Source organism: Musa acuminata, chromosome BXJ1-6 (assembly GCF_036884655.1).
Source record: "Musa acuminata AAA Group cultivar baxijiao chromosome BXJ1-6, Cavendish_Baxijiao_AAA, whole genome shotgun sequence".
Classification (NCBI taxonomy): domain Eukaryota; kingdom Viridiplantae; phylum Streptophyta; class Magnoliopsida; order Zingiberales; family Musaceae; genus Musa; species Musa acuminata.
The window spans coordinates 37,912,237-37,929,009 of record NC_088332.1 but is presented as its reverse complement, the minus strand read 5'-3'; the positions used below and the strand labels follow the sequence as shown (position 1 = coordinate 37,929,009).

General features: G+C 38.0%; 3 protein-coding genes across 4 annotated transcripts; 2 read left to right on the top strand and 1 right to left on the bottom strand.

The window, feature by feature from the left end:
• The first annotated feature begins 2,134 nt into the window (after nt 1–2,134).
• On the top strand, nt 2,135–7,000 carry LOC103989058 (autophagy-related protein 13b). Of its 2 annotated transcripts, none has more exons than XM_018826811.2 (5): nt 2,135–2,365; nt 2,988–4,243; nt 4,316–4,460; nt 4,610–4,782; nt 6,384–7,000. In XM_018826811.2, the coding sequence occupies exons 2-5, from the start codon at nt 3,027–3,029 to the stop codon at nt 6,727–6,729; spliced, it is 1,881 nt and encodes a 626-aa protein (XP_018682356.2). In that variant the 5' UTR covers nt 2,135–2,365; nt 2,988–3,026; the 3' UTR covers nt 6,730–7,000. The 2 variants fall into 2 exon arrangements, with proteins under 2 accessions (XP_018682356.2, XP_009406074.2); XM_009407799.3 differs by having other exon boundaries at nt 2,973–4,243.
• Nucleotides 7,001–8,451: 1,451 nt separating this feature from the next.
• LOC135676825 (serine decarboxylase 1-like) lies at nt 8,452–11,436 on the bottom strand. Its single transcript, XM_065188430.1, has 6 exons — nt 11,279–11,436; nt 10,719–11,117; nt 9,885–10,116; nt 9,555–9,748; nt 9,343–9,476; nt 8,452–9,146 (listed from the first exon to the last, which is right to left on the bottom strand). The coding sequence occupies exons 2-6, from the start codon at nt 11,026–11,028 to the stop codon at nt 8,577–8,579; spliced, it is 1,440 nt and encodes a 479-aa protein (XP_065044502.1). The 5' UTR covers nt 11,029–11,117; nt 11,279–11,436; the 3' UTR covers nt 8,452–8,576.
• Nucleotides 11,437–12,152: 716 nt separating this feature from the next.
• On the top strand, nt 12,153–13,121 carry LOC135677809 (uncharacterized). Its single transcript, XM_065190217.1, has one exon. The coding sequence runs from the start codon at nt 12,337–12,339 to the stop codon at nt 12,991–12,993; it is 657 nt and encodes a 218-aa protein (XP_065046289.1). The 5' UTR covers nt 12,153–12,336; the 3' UTR covers nt 12,994–13,121.
• The last annotated feature ends 3,652 nt before the right edge of the window (nt 13,122–16,773 follow it).

Genomic DNA, 16,773 nt, shown 5'->3' with positions numbered 1-16,773 from the left:
AATCTATTGAAAGATATTATGAGTGATATTATATTATATATTTTTAGTTTACTCGTATATCATTGTAATATTAAATTCTTAAGCTTGAAATTGACTTACTAATATTATAAGTGTATCCGTATTATTTATAATATTTTCAAGTATGTTTTATAATAATTTTTTTATTACAATGATCAAAACAGTGAAAATACTATAACATCCACTTGAATTCGTCCACTATATAGATTGGGCTATAAGGTGACTCCAAGAATGGCAAGAACTATACATTGAGGTGAACACGCACTTTATTTTGAGCATTATTAGAAACAAAAGACATCATTTGTTAAAAAAAACCCTTTATATATATATTATATATATATATATATTTGATTAAATATGGTGATAGATAACTTTACATAGAGTATCTAAAGAGTAAACAAGAAGTGATACTTTTTTTTGTATGACGTACAAGTTGATGATCAAAGAAAAAATTACTAATTTTATTTGGGAAGAATTGATTGTCATTCATATTTTGATAAGTTTGTGCATATATATCAAGCTTAAAATAGGTATGAAATATCTTTTACACTTCTTATTGACATAACATAAGACATATTAAGTAGATACTTATATTTTACGCATTTATTGATTTGTTGGTGCATTGTTCGTGACCTTATATTCAAAATATACAATCTACGAGTAAGCTAAACTAGCAAAAATATGGAGTGAGTTATTTATGGCAATCCATAACGGTCCATCACCCATGCACTGAAATATATGATTGTGTATTTAAAGAATAATTACTAATAAAAATATATTTTTTAATTTATTATAATTATTTAAAAAACAGGAGGAATATTGGCATATATATATATATATATATATGTATGTATGTATGTATATATATATATATATATGTATATATATATGTATATGTATATATATATATGTATGTATATATATATATAAATATATATGTATATATATATGTATATATATATATGTATATATATATATATATGTATATATATATATATATGTATGTATATATATATATATATGTATATATATATATGTATATATATATGTATATATATATATGTATATATATATATATATATAGTAGTTGAAAGGGAAAAAAGTATAAGTATGGCAAAACACATTTATAATAGTTTATGTATTGAGAAAGGCACTAATGATGTGGAAAAAGATTAAAATTGCTTATGATATGAGGATTAAGGAAATATGATAAATTTGTTTTTATAAAGCATCTAATAAATATTACAATTCAAATATAGAAATATGAAACAGTGATATGTTTAGAAATCTTATATTTGCTTGTAAAAATTAGACCAAACGAGGTAAAGAAGTTCTAAAAAAGGATGAATAGATGAATAAGTGATTAGGAAATCATGTAGTTTAATTGATAGATAATTCAATAATTTTAAAAAATATCAATAATATATTTGATGGATTTAGATTTTTTTTTTTTTGGTGCTAGTTTATGAGAATATCACATTTGAGATATAGGAGTCACATTTGAGAATATCACTTAAGACACATCATTTATAATATATTCTAATTATATATGGAAAGTTAATAAATAGATATCTCTATTGTAACATTTAATACACATCTAATTTGATGTTTTTTTTTCTTCTTTATTATTTTTATTTCGCTAATTATGAAATGATAGAGATATCATATTCGAATTCAAAAATGACAGATAAGAGAATTAAACCCGTTCCTCACTTCCTATCATTTATATGATTACTTACTAGGAATGTTAATAATTTTTTAATAAAAAATAGATCTATAATTTTCTAATAATATCTGTATAATCTCTAATAAGTCTAATATAATTAATTAGGAAAGTTCATCAACAAATTTATATCTACCGGTGTTCCGAAGTCCAAACTAATTGACTTCCACATTAAAGTGAAATAGAAGAGCTTTGTAAAAGCTAACGTTCATTTCGGTCAACGATGTCGTCAAAGTGAGCCCAAAGCAACTCATAATGGAGCACATCATGGATTTCCATAGAGCGAAGTCCGGCCACGGCACGAGCGGTCACCGATATGTATGTCTCACCTCGAGTAATCATATCCGGCTGCACTATAAATTCCAGGAGTCGGAGGTTTCACTGCTTGGGGGTCCGTGCACCGCCTCGGGTCCATCCGTAAATTCGTTGAAGTTACGGAGTATATACGTGAGCGTCTCCATGCCCGTGCGCGTCGGAGAGTTCTCCGCACGATGCCGTCGATCTAGGGTTTTTCGATATCGGTAGTGGGAGATTAAAGGTCAAAGGGGAGGATTTTTTGGAACCCTAACAATCCAACTCGAAACGGTTTCGGGATTTAAGTCGAGTCAAATATCGATTCCAGAGGTAGGCGCTTTTAATCGCCCGATTATTTCCCTTCCCTACAGTAATCACTGATTGGTTATCCACTGCGGACTGCCAAAACCGTTGTTTGATCTTGTTTTTGGTGGGACTTTTTTGGTCGGATCTCTTTTTCGTTGAATGTTTTGGTTGTAGATTGGATTGGCCTAGTCAATGCTGCAAATCCTTTATTTAGATGGTCGTTTGATTTCTCGGTAGAAGCTCATAGCACTCGATTTTGACTTTCGCTCTGGGGTTCTAGCCTCTCTTTTTGGAGTCCACAGTCGTTGATCGATAAATCCATTGGGAATAGGATTTTTTTTTTTTTCTTTTCCGAGTTCTCTCTGACAAGATTGAAAAATTTACTTGAGAGATGTTAACTTGCGTGCTGCCATTCGCTCGATTGATCTACCTCGTCAAGTTGTCCTGAACCAGTTTCTTCAGAAATCGGAGAAGTCTAGGTTCACGATTGCGAAATATAATGTGCCGATTCTTTCTCATTTGATTTCCCCCGGCAAGCAATCTGCTTTGGGTGCTTACTGAATTTTTCGACTCGACTTAAAGTGGAGTTTTTGTGAATATTTGATGACCCAATTCCCTATTTGCTTTTAAGGATTTCTATCTTTAGTGGAGATTTCCAGGACTTACTCGGAATTTGTGGATTGAAATGGCCACTTCACCAAGCCATTCCTCCCCAGAATCTGCTATCATTGAGCAAGTGATCACAGAATTCTTTGCAAAGAGCCTTCACATTATACTCGAGTCGAGATCTCCGTATGTTTCCTCCCGTAACTATACCGTGGATCAATTTATGTCGTCTCCTTCCTCCTCATGCTCCTCGTCAAGCAGCATGCCAAGGGATAAGTGGTTCAACCTGGCATTACGGGACTGCCCTGCAGCTCTTGAGAATTTTGACATCTGGCGGAAGAGCAATCTCGAGCCCTTGGTCATCGATATCATCCTCATCCGTAGGGCATTGGTCCCGGATGTGGCCCTTCCTCTTGGTGGATGCCTATTGCGGAATTTCTCTGGGAATTCTGATCTTGCTCTGGAGCCTAAATCTTGGAAGATTGTTGAGAGGTGGATTGTGCAGTACGAAAGGCATAAGAGCAGCAGTAGCAAGAATCATAAGGATACACGTAAATGTGGTACGAAAAATAATGGGGGTTCTTCCTGCTCTTCCGAAACAGCATTCTACAAGAAAACGTATAAGAGATATATCATTCTGTTTCGCTCTTTGTATGTATTTATTAGGCTTCTACCTACGTACAAGCTTTTCCATGAGCTCAATTCCTCGGGCCAAATCTGTCCGCTTAGTCTGTCTCACAGAATATCTTCTTCCATTCAACCTTTCACTCAGGAGGATGAGGCCAAGATGAACCAATTTACTTTTGTGCCAATTGACACTCCTCGAGGTAGGCTGAGTTTGTCTGTGCAGTACCTTCGTACATTGGAAGATATTAGATCCGAACCTTCTGCTCCTTTGTCTCTGCAATTTATATTGGATTATATTGGTAGTCCAACCACTGATTCTTTTAGAAGGCTGAAGTCTCTTCCTTCAGCACAATCATCTCCTGCATTAGTTTCATTTACCAGACAGCACAGTTGGAGCAATGACCATGGGGCTTTAGCTTCGGTACCTCTTTGTCCATCAGTTGCATGCTCCGAAGCTTGTGGCATCCGTTGTAATCCAAGCCTGTGTCTTCCTCCTCTTACTCATCGTAATGATCATTCTCCACCAGTAATCTCAGAACCACAGAATGCAGCTGTGACCCATAAAAACAATATGAGTTTTGATGAGTTTTGGCCTTCTCCATTTTCACCGACATCATCTCCTTCTTCACCAGCCCATTTGCCTGGTCAACGTTCACCAAATGCTCTCCAGTCAGTATTCAGTTTCCCAATTGAGATAATAATCTTGAGCTATGTACTTAACAATATTTCTGTGTTTTACAGGTCTGGGAGTTCTCAGATTGATATTGCCAAAGCACACCCTATCACTGCATCTCAAACAAAGGCATGTTCCTCTGAAGGTAAGCTACAAATAAAGATGGATACATTAAGATACGGGAACTATCAGACTGGCCTGACCCTTGTCAAGGTAATATGTTTTTTTTTTTCATTTTAATCTAGAAAAGTTGAAATTAACTGTTTATCTGAAGGTGCTGCCTTTATGATTTTTCCTCCTGAAAGCACCATCGACGAACATTAGTTGAGGTTGTAAATTTGCTAAGGTATTTATTTATACAGGGATTTCCATCTGGTAAAGATGACACTGAAAAGTTAGCTGAACTTCCAAGCAGTTCAACACAAGGTCCACTCTCTAGGAGCTTTAGTGGATCGTCTCTCTTGGATAAGTTCGATGATTCTGGGTTTGCTTGCCCATTTGCTGATTATAAAGATGTAACAGAATCATGCAACAGGTATCCTGCTGTATTTTTAAGTTCCTAAAGATCGCCATCCATTGGGTTCTTCTTTTGCATGGATTATGTACTATGAAGCTCTAGCTGTACATATGAGTTAGTGAATTTGTATATTTGGAAATAATAGCAGCTAAATCTATTCCCTGATGTGCTTCTTTGAATTTTGGTTCAACTCTTGAAGTATGCTGCATGTTGTACCTAAGGTCTTTTGTTCATTGCTGCTAGCATTCAGGCTTTGTCTAGTAGATAGTGCTCATTGCAAAGAAAGGAATTGTCAGTATTTTTACAGTGTTTTGGCACTTACTGACATTCGATGTGGCGTCTATGTGGCCTATTAATCTTTTGTGCAAATGCGAGTACAGGCTTACATATTCTTTAGTTCTCTCATACGATGGGCATTCTGGTTTGAGATAAATCAACTATCCATCAAGGTTTATTGTAGATTTTCATCTTTTGGATTGTAGTATCCTTTAACTGAATCTAGTTCAGATAGTGAACCATATGCTTGAACTGAATCAGGTTATGAACTATTTATTTAATTATTATTGCATTTTTGAAATTGAAAATTCTAATGTTTGTTAAAGTTTGCAAGTGCTTTTGTTAGGTTGAAATTGACTAATTGTTTTATAAATTGGCTCCCAATGGCAATCTGCAAATGTTTGCTTAAATGGGGATATTTGGCGGTCACCACGAAGTACACCACACCATCAACCAAAGCACAATCTTGCGGCTATATAGTCATTATATTGTTAGATCTGTCTCTAAATAAAAAAAGGTGGGGAACATCCAAGTGAAGCATGAGTTATGTAGGTTGGACTGCATTTTGACAGATGAAGATTTCATGAACCAAATTAGAGGATCGCATAGAATTGTGGATTCTAGATATGCATATTATCTTGACAACGTCGCTGTCTTATAGGTTACTATACATTGCTTTTAAGTTATGAGATGGATGGCAAGTTTGGGATGAGAAGTAAAAACAAAACTGTTTGAGTTGGTTCAAACCAATTAAAGGAAGACTCTTAAATGAAGTGATGAGTTGTCTGATGCATACAAGTACCACCAATCGGAGAGGAAGACCAAGTGTAAGAAACAATGAGAAAGCTTTTAAGGCTTCTGGCATTATTCCCTCTATAGATCCGACCAAAAGAAAACTGTCCATGTAGCTGCTTGAACTGGATAGGTCAAGTTTCACTCTGATATTGGGTAAAGTATTGCTTTACATCGTTTGAAATAGTTAAGTAGATTTTTAGAAATAGCACTTTGTCATTACTAATTGTTTCTTGGAATTGTAGATGAATGACTAGTTATTGAAATTTTGTTATTTGTCATCACGGTTATAGTAATCATAATATGTTTAGATCTTGTCCAACTCGACATAGGAAATCTGTGTTGCAATATTTTTCACAGTCAAATAATGGAATGGGTTCAAATGTTTTCATGTAGCACTGGAAGGACACCTGTCTATGCAATTTATCTTTAAGATTGCACCATGGACATATATCATGTTGGTCACTTGCAAGGAGTATTGTCTTTTTTCTTTTAATTTTTGAATTAAACCTCTGCCATCTTTGAAAACATGGCTATTCTATGACAATCAGGAGGTCTCCAGATGCTGTCGTTGGTGCTGTTGTACAAATGTTAATGACTGCAGCACCTCTTCGGCAAGATCTCTCCAATTTGTGCAGACCCCCTCAAGTCTTCATGGATGAATCCTTGAATCCATGTGTCCAACATGATCAAGCTAACACGGAACAAAGCGAGTGCCCTGCTTCTACTTCAGAAATTTTAGCTTCAGTGCTCTTGAAGTCGAAGACTGCAGCAGAGGGATTAGAGGAGCTGAGAAGGTACAAGGAGATGAAAGAATCAATACTTAAGCAAGGTGCATCTCGGTCATCAGATGTTGACAGTGGACCAAAGTCTGCAGGCAATAATGACCAATCATAGCACTGGTTGCACTGATCTCCGTGAACATTTGTATAGAATGTCGTTGGCTCAAAGAAACTGAATCTAAATATACTGATTTAGATTTGTCTATAACTTTTTAGGTTTAAGTATACATATATAGTGGAGTCCATAAGAGGGCTACTCTCACTTGTGCATCCTATGTGCAGTTTTATGACTGCCTATGTGCTGATACTAACTGAGGTTTAAGAATTTGTGGCTAACTTGAAGACTTGTGAAGTTATGTTTGTCACCTTATTTGTCGATGCACTCAGAGTCCTGTCTGGCTATTAGGAATTTGTATCTTGTTTTATTTTGTGTTTTTTTAATTACAGTCTCATGGACTGGTGTTCTATCATCAGTACCTCAGACTGATACATCTATTGTAGTATGATTATTGATGGTATTGTAGGTATCTATCAACATAGTGTGAAATTTGAAGCAAAAAGGTTCTCATTGACTCAACTCTAGCGGTTGCTCCAATTGAAGCTTGTCTTCTCATTTTTAGGCGCAATGAAAACAACCGAACCTGTTTAGGGAGGGGGTGCACTTTATTTGATAGAGCTTTAATTTAATAGTTATAAGCTGTAACTCATAGTTGTTTCCATACCGTATCAGGTTTTTGAAAACGGGTAAATGTGAGGCGGTGTTAGGTGATTGGCACCTCTGCGTCAAGTTGTTGACATCTCCCGTTACTTCAATGCTAAGTGATCAACACTCTGATGCCCGATGATTATCACGTGGTTGATATCTCATCATCGTATAATCGACACCATATGATAGAGTGAGTCGAACATTATCACGTCAGAAACACGTGTCACGATCTTTATGATTAACATACATCGCTAAGGTAATGATACTCAAAACTTATTATAAAAAAAAAAAGTTTTCCATTAATAGGAAAACTCTCTATAATTTAAGCATCAGAGGAATATTGTCAGGCGCAATAGGAGTTAAGCTTATTCAGTGTCAACAAGATTTAACTTGAGATTAATTCAGAATAAAGACCTAGATTGAGTCAAAATCAGCTGACAAACAAAATCAGATTTAACAACTAAAAATTTATATTTATTCTATGCAACAAAGACAAAGACAGAGGCAAATAGCTTAGATTTTAGCTTGCTTAGTGTGAAAGTACATAGTGTGATTCAAGATATATACATTTGGATATAGAATGCTCATAGTCCTACAAGTCAAGCGACATGCATAATAATATAAATTTTTACATGAAATCAAATTCATTACTTGAATTGTATAATTAGCAAAGGAATGTTATCGTAAATTCACACTACATTTGGATGTATCAATCCAAGCTTTTAGTTACTCTTGAATTTTCACCGGAAATGTGGTGGTCATACCAAAAATAACTAATGGTTGACCATCACGGAGGTTATAATTTACCTCTAGTAAGTAGTACCAGTACAGGGCTGAAATCCCAGATTATAAGATTAATCATCATATCTGCATCAAAGAAGCAAAACATTTTCTTATTATTATTATTATTATTATTTTTCTTTTAAGATATCTTCATTTTCAAAAGCATATAGGAAGATAACTTACGTGGTCAGTCGCAAATGCCTAAATCCACAGCACTGCCGCTCGACACCACTCCATATGTTCTGACAACAAAGAATGATGCGTCTCCACTGTTAGATACCAGTTAAAGCCAAAGCTAATCAGATAAATGTCGTGCTACCCTAAGATGATAGAACGAAACAATACACATACAACATAAAAGCAAATCATATAAGAACGATAGTCGAATGTTACTCTGGCTACGATAAGCAACCAAAAACTTAAAAGTTCATCGAATCAAATGACAATCTCGAAGGACCTAGTACAAGAAAACATTATTTCTTGTGCAGAACACAGAAACAATTCTCCTGGCCTATATCCGCAGCGATACAGGGAGGTGGCATCTTTCCGTCCTGGTACCAGCATGAGCGTTTCTGAAATAGTTCCTCCAAGAAACTATCGAGCTTATCGATGTTGACGTTAGGCATAACCACAACATGTGCGATGTTTCCCTCGCAAGCAAGTTGCCACCGCCGGACAAACTCATCATCTTTTGGCCTCTCAAACACCACGGTGCTACTGAGCTCGTTAAGCATCGCACCAATTCCTGCTTCTTTCAGACGGTCTTTTAAATAGTGTGCATTTCTTAAGCACTTCTGAACTTCCTTCTGAAAACCTCTATAACCTTTTCTGTTCAGGGTGTACCAGAGGAAGATTGGAGCATGACCGTTTCGGCTCCCCATGATGGTGGCATCCCTGGAAGCAAGATATTCTACGTTACTTGAAAGCACGTTGATGTGCTTCAATCTTGTTATTTGCACACCACAAGGCATAGGACACCCCACAAACTTGTGACCTGAAACACTCACACTTCCAATAGGCTTTTTAAATGTCACTTTAGGTGCCTGTCCATAGTAAAGCAATTATGGAAACTTTAGTACCAGAAAGAAAATCTAATATAAGCAACAATGTAAATGCAAATGATCTATGAGATGAAGATATTGTGGTCAAATGACAAAACCTTTTGCGAAGCAGCATTAAGATGGTTATGCATATGCGCATAGGAAGCTAGTAGTCAGAGTAGAAGACAGTGGAACATACACGTTTAACAAATGGCATCATGAGCCCAAAGAGGGCACCATCGCAATGGATGTAGAATCGACCCTTAAAGCCATTTTCTTCAAGGGTTTGTATTACCATATCAAGATCGTCAACTGCTCCCTTTACAGTAGTTCCTGCACAAGATGAGCTAAGAGGTCAAGAACTATTGCCATTAGGGAATAGACTGAAATAAGGAATACGGAGTGTCTCACCAATGTTGACATTGATAACGGCCGGTCTCTCCTTGTTCTGAAGCAATTTAGCTTTAAAGTCGATGCAATCAATTTCCCCAGAGATCAGAGTGTCAACCTTCACACACTCCATCCTATACATCCGTGCGGCTTTGAAAACTGAGTAGTGGGATTCCTTCGAGGCATACAAGATACCATCTGGAAAAACTTCCCTCCTGGCAATCCAATTTCAGATAAATTTACTGTCATGCAGCAGTCTTGCAGATTTTGCACTATATTTGAATAAGTGTTTCCTAAGCGGGCTAGTTTTTTCAAAGCATCAAATCACAATAGTGAAGAAAAGACACTAACCCGACGAGAATACCATGCAAATTCCCTTCAGTACCACAGTTCGTGATATAACCCCAGTATTCATTCTTTTCCAATTCCCAGAGGCGAGCAAACCAATCCAACACCCCGACTTCAAACTGCCTGGAATGGACACCATAGTTACTCTCGATAAAGGGGTCACCAAGGTTGTTGATGGAGAAGTGTTGCAGCTGAGCTAGAGCACCATAATCAAAATCCAAATTGTATGGATAACCTATAAGAGAATCATACATAGATAGACATGGAGTATGAGAAGCCTAAACAATACAAAGCATCTAGCAACCAGTTGCATAAATTATATATCCTTGAAAACTTTTCACACCATACGTTTCATTGTCAAATACATAGAAAGAAAACAACAGGACAATATGCTATGAATCTACAAAGTATGTTGAACAACAAGATCAGATTTTTCCAGAGAAACGAAACTTAAAATTCCACATGGCACACAGTCAGCTTAATTTTTCATGGGAATCATAATGGACATCAGTCTTCAACTTTTAACAGGCGGATCGACACAAAAAATCTACTAAACCATATACTATATAATATCCAAAAATGGCTTTTTTACTTCGATTGACCTTATCAAGAAATGCCAGAGATAAATTTGGCCAAACATTTACACAAAATATGATCTTGGCATGAATTTTAGAATATCTTTCTTCGCATTAGAAGTAAAAGGCATTATGCTGCTGGGAGAAGTGCTTAAATTAGATTCACTTACTTGACTATTAAACTAAAAGGTCCGATCACAAATTATCTTACAGTTAATGCGAAATTTCTGAAAATAATTGAAAATGGAAGCTCAAATTATACCTAAATGGTGCTTGGTCCTCTCAACGAGTGATCTCCGGTACCTCGCCAAAACACTGGCCATATAAGCTTCCCTTTCCCCGGTCACCTCATCATCCACCTCCGGCTCCTTAATGGTAAAGCACATTGTGTGCACGTTCCTCCCAAGCACGATCTCCCTGTTCTTCGCGCTCCCCTCCTCCCCTCCGACTCCCTCCAAATCCAGCGCCGGCACCGGCTCAACGATATCCGTCGGATCGAACTCCTTGGGCAACGGCTCCACCTTCCCCTTGTCGCACAGATCCATCAAGCCATTCCCCACGCTCCCCACCATCTCTGCCACAAGAAAATTGCCCTAAAATGGCAAGCAAATGACTCGATCCTCCGAGGGTACCTCCAACCACCAGATCGGCGCGAGACCACCTGATTCAGCAAGAATCAGCTAAAAGGAAATCCACAAAAAAGAGCACCCAGAAATCAAGGGAAAATAGAGGGCAAAATGATCGCAGATCCGCATAAAGGAAGCAGAAATCAGCATTCTGGGATGGAGCAAAATAAAAAGGAGAGGAGGAGGAGGTCATCACCACAGATTTCTCCTCCGTTCTCTCTCACGCTCTAAATGAGGAGAGAGATCGCGAGCTGCGGCGGTGCCAAAGGGAGGGAACCGCCGCCGCCGAGGGTTTCGTCTTTATAACGACCGGACGAGAAGCTCCTTGACGATTCTTATTTCTCGAATGACTCGTCAACAGAGGAAATACAACCACATACGCGCATCGAGCAAAGATGATGACATACGTAAAACAGGAAACGTCTAAATGATGCTCTATCATTGGAGGGAACCGTGGCTCCTCGCTAAAAGTGTGCTGCGATCTTATTGGACGATAAACTATGGTTAAGTCGACTCCTGCCGTGGTTTCTGCCGCAGCTGACACAGGCGAGCCGCAGCCTTGAACGCATGTCTACAGAGATGATCCGTGATTGGGATTATACGTGGAGTTGCATGTGCATGCGTGTCATGCATATCCAGACATACGAGGATATGCATTAAGGTACCCAAATCAAGCTGTAAACTGGACATGTCATCTACTTGCTATCGATTACATGTGCAGGTTTGAATGATTCCTCATAAACCGCCACCACGTCACCAGTCAAAGGATCACGTGCAAACCTATGGAACACAGGACTCCATACTTCGCCAATCGAATCTGTACAAGTTTCGCTGCTTCTTGTCTCTTTTAGATTGAAAGAGCTACTGTTTGATACGATGCATGCTTGAGAGAACTTAGAAAGTTCTTGACTTGAAATCCATATATATATATATATATATATATATATATATATATATATATATAGTTTCGGATGATCTGAAAATGTTGGGCTAAAATCAAAGTCAGCAGCAATGAGGATAAGAAGACAGCAAGAGGTTTCTATCCTTTTGTCCTCTCTCTGAACCTTGCGTTAAAGGCCGGCTCTTGTTTCGTCCATCATTTGTCCACAAGCCATCGAAATCATCACAAGCATCGAAATTATAACTAGGAAGATGTTTCCACGAGAGAACTACAATTAGCTACCACTCTCTCATCCTTGAGTGATCACTTGGGTCTTCGAAGTCGGGGCTCTCTCCTGATGCAACTGGGTATTGATGGCACCCTACAGAAGCTTCTTCCATATCACTCGCTATTGCAGTGGACGAGACGGGGAGAGGAGGAAGAATGGCGAAGATAGAGAAGTGGTTGTATCAATAGACTTCATCTCGCTGTCAGGTACAGTGCATCGGCAGCAGAAGAATTCTGTGGTGAGGGTGGTTCTTGCAGGTGGGATGGTTGAACTTTATGCAGGTGCAGTTTCAGCGCATTTGGTGATGGAGAAGTACCCAGGACTATGCCTCACGAGGCCGGACGTCTTCAGGAGACCCCATGAATCCCTTGTGAGCCCCAAGGAAAGGCTACTTCCGGGCCAGAAGTTCTACCTTGTGCCGCGATCGACGGTGAAGAAGCTGAGACAAAACATTCGTAATGGTCCAGAAGAAGGTCTCGGAGCAGCAGCCGTCGAGGAAGCAAGCGTCAGAGATGCTGAGGAAAGAGAAGAGTTATCAGATGAATCGGTCTGTTCTGCCAAGGATTTCTACGTTTCGAAGGAGACATGGGCTGAGTGCTTCCTGAAAAGGTTCGAGAAAGGGGCTGAGCAACACAAACAAAACAAGCCTTTCACCCCTCCATTCAAGAAGGTGAAACAACAGATAGGAACGCTGGGTGGGTGGAAACCCAGCCTCAGTTCAGTGAAAGAGTTGTCTCCATGAGCAGTTCTTCTTCTGATATCACATGTAATAACAATTAATTCCCAGCTTTCCTTCTCACATGCATCCATGCACGAATAAGGATCAGAATTTAATTATCTTTTAATGCATTAAGCAATAATTTCCTTGCTTTTTTTTGTGTGTATATGCTGTTCGTCCGGGCAATCATCTTTATCCTTTATTATGAACAAAGATCTTACCATGTTAGATTACATCTCGTTCGTAGCATTTGGTTGCGGGAATCGGAATCCAAAATATCAAACCCATTCGAAAGCAACTGCAATCTTACCTAAATTACATTCCCAATAATTCAATATAGAGCGTTTGAAACAATAAAAAATGACAGGAGTAATAAGCAAAATAAATTATGTATTATATTATATCGAATAACATAACATGAAGAATAAATGAAAATATAATGAAAGCATAAAATTAAATAAAGTAAGCATATAAATATAAATGTGTCATTCAAAAAATTAAAAGATATAAATCAAAATAGTAATACATAAGATAATGATAACAGATAAATAAATTACATATAAACGAATATTGATGAAATAATAATAATAATAATAATAATAATAATAATAATAATAATAATAATAATAGAGGAGAAAAATAGGGAAGAAAGGATGATTGAGAGGACACTTAGAAAAATATTAAAAAGGTGATATATTGTCACTTAATTATTAAGTCGATTCTAATACTAAATATCATAATCCATGAGCTATCTAGCTTATCAATTTCGTCTAACCTATTTTACTTATCAAAATATTTAAGTTGAAGTTGATAATAGTATATTTATCAAACTCCTATAAGTCAATTTTAGTATTATCTATTTTCGTAGGACTAACGGGTGTGGGGTGTTACACATATAGTTTGAGAAAGCATCCATGCAAATAATAATAATAATAACCCCTAAAAAGTAAATAAAAGATAATTATATTTAAAGACATTTTGATCAACAAAGCAACTATGTATATGGTGGTATATACTTTGAGATATAATTGCACAGCTTGTATCGGCCAGCAGATACTTTGGAATATACATTAATATCGATCAGTTAGTTGTAAACTTGCACGTTTTGGGTTGACTGAGGATAGTTGGATGTACAAGTTGACTTTTGATATGGCTGACATTTATATATATGGATAAATTAATTAAAATTCCGGCTTTTTGTAGTCAGAATGTTAATTATCATCATAATTTTAGCTCAATTGGTCTTTAATAAATAGGGTTGATCCAATTGAACTATAAAAGAGTGTGTTGGAACACAAGGAAATCTTGTTGGATTTGAATGATTTACATTGCTTGATAGTTGGTTGGCCCAAGCGTAGAACATCCACCTCATGAAATTAGTTTAAAACTTCCCAAAATAATGTTGTTTATTGCTTATTAGTACTTGTCTCCACGTCCAATGAGTTCCTCCTTAGTCCACAAGAGGTAGCATAATCTGCATATAATCCACAAGAGAGGCTTTAATATTATTTATTCCGTGATTTATTCGAGCATGACAAGTCAGAGTTATTCAGGGTCTTAAATTCCATATCAGCCAAACGATTTTTGTTTTTTTGGTGTAAGAGGATCGATCTTTATTAGCTAAGCTAGTCAGCATTTTCGAAAGTTTATACCATAAGATTTCAAAGTATCAATGTTATGTGATGTGTTCATTTAGATTCCTTCCAGTTGATCAACATTCTGAATAGTAAACCATGACATATACACCTATACTACGATCATAATTGTTTTGCAAAGAGAGAGAGAGAGAGAGAGAGAGCTTCATGTGAAACATTTAGATCATCTTCTTCATGCAAACAAGACCGAAGCAGCCTTCACATCAGCTAGCAAAATAAACTTGATCTTATCAGGAGATGGAGGTGCCGTCACGGACATTAATTACAAGCACTGTTCCATCAGCAGCTGCTGCTGCTTTGGGAACTCTATCCCAAGTCCAAACTAATGCTTGGCGAGTGGAAACTTCAAACCAAGACCTGCTCACGAAAGGTGATATAAATTATGAACACGGTCATGTTCCATAAACGCATCAACGATCAAGCACCGGATGATGCAACGGTGCACGCAACCTGACGAGCAAAGGGCCTTCCCTTACTCAGGCGTCCATTATTGGCTTCACCTTTAGTGTTGCATGCTGATCCCATAGTGCTTATTAAACAACAAGGAGCAGTAGCAGTCAGCCACTTGCTGCAAGAAAGACACCATAAGCAGCATAGTTTATGGAATCCAAAGCGTCTTTCATGCAAATACAAATCTATTCGTGCCCCCGTCACCTTCGTTGACGTCGCTCAGAGCCTATTTCAATTGGCATGACAAACTTGGTGTGTGATGATTGGCTCATAATGCCGCAATTTTGTAAGGCAACATCTGCAAGCCTTCCTCCTTATTGGAGACAGAAATGCAGTAGTAAGTTTCAGTAGCAAGACGGCTTTCTTCATTATGAGCCAATAGAGTATCGATCTGTTCCGCATGGGAGGGTGCGCAAACCTCGAAAGGATCTAAGCCAATACATCTGCAGATTTCACCGAGACGCCGAGAGAATGTCGGATCTGTGCAGTCGATTACAACAGCAACGAGAAGGAATCTTTTGGGTGGATGAAAGCTTGGAATCTTTCCACTTGGAGGCGACAACTATAGGGGCAAACAAATTCTTATGTAATGGTCGCAGTCTGCTCAATTAAAGATAATGTATCCATCGTCTCCTTAGTTATTCTAAGGTGCTGACGCGGACAAGACTAAGCCTGTCCAAACGAACGGGTCGGTTTCACTTTCCGCAGACGAAATCTCTCACGGTAGAATCCTCACCCCCTGCCTCTTTTTCTAATAAGATTCCACCCTCACAGTTTCTAGTGCCTTGAGAATATTCTCTGCCTCATCAATTATTTCCCTTTTTTCCTTTTTATTTTTTCCTGATATTGAGAGAATCTCTTGAATCACCACTTGATTTATAATAACTTAACATTACCCTAACAAAATTATATATATATATATATATATATACTCTCGGAAGTGTTGCAAGTTGCAAGGGATGAAACGTCTACATCTTGGTCGTCTAGTTGCGATTTGAATTGAAGTGATCTGTCGACATCTTATTATTTGTACCTAACAGTTGGTCAAACCAAACCGGTTGTCCTGAAAAATATGATCACAAAGTACGACTGTAGGTTTAGTTATATCATATGTTGACCGAACAAACGAACTTATATTAGGCATTTTCGTCGTTTTTACTCATGTTTTCATCGATCTTTGTTGTTTTTCTTTCACTGGTGAGTCAATTCTATCAGAGTCTCGGCCACCAGCCCGTCGTAAACCCGTGTAGACCGGGGGACATTCGATGCGACCCACTTGGGTTCGGTCCGATTGAGCCGACGGCCCAGCAGTGGGGCCCACCATTCTACGCACCTTCATTAGTATTACGTGGGGGCCCGTCTCTTCCCGCTTCGGACCACCTCCCTAAAGTTTGGGGTTGGTTGGGGGGGGGATTTCGTGCCGGGGAGCTCCGGTTGACCGGACGAAAGGCTACGTGGACCGAAGCACGAGGGCCGCATTATCTTCCACGTGGCGTGATGAAGGGGGAGGAGCAGCGACTACATGTGCGCCGTGTAAACCATCCCAACCCTTCTCCCTCGCCTGCTCAGTGTTTATCCGAACCCTATCCTCTCCACTTCCCCCCACCTTTATATTTATATATATATAATATTTGTAAGATTAAAAATTCGATTTTTTTGGTTAATGGCTCTATATATCGGTCGCTCACTCCCCACCCCC

Excerpts from the sequence above, each read along its gene's own strand:
- LOC103989058 (XM_018826811.2), top strand. The coding sequence starts at position 3,027 with ATGGCCACTTCACCAAGCCATTCCTCCCCAGAATCTGCTATCATTGAG. Across the intron at positions 4,244-4,315 it reads CGTTCACCAAATGCTCTCCA|GTCTGGGAGTTCTCAGATTG; the intron begins GTCAGTATTCAG and ends TGTGTTTTACAG. Across the intron at positions 4,783-6,383 it reads GTAACAGAATCATGCAACAG|GAGGTCTCCAGATGCTGTCG; the intron begins GTATCCTGCTGT and ends TATGACAATCAG.
- LOC135676825 (XM_065188430.1), bottom strand. The coding sequence starts at position 11,028 with ATGGTGGGGAGCGTGGGGAATGGCTTGATGGATCTGTGCGACAAGGGG. Across the intron at positions 9,749-9,884 it reads TTGCATGGTATTCTCGTCGG|GAGGGAAGTTTTTCCAGATG; the intron begins GTTAGTGTCTTT and ends TTGGATTGCCAG. Across the intron at positions 9,477-9,554 it reads CGTTATCAATGTCAACATTG|GAACTACTGTAAAGGGAGCA; the intron begins GTGAGACACTCC and ends CATCTTGTGCAG.
- LOC135677809 (XM_065190217.1), top strand. The coding sequence starts at position 12,337 with ATGGCACCCTACAGAAGCTTCTTCCATATCACTCGCTATTGCAGTGGA.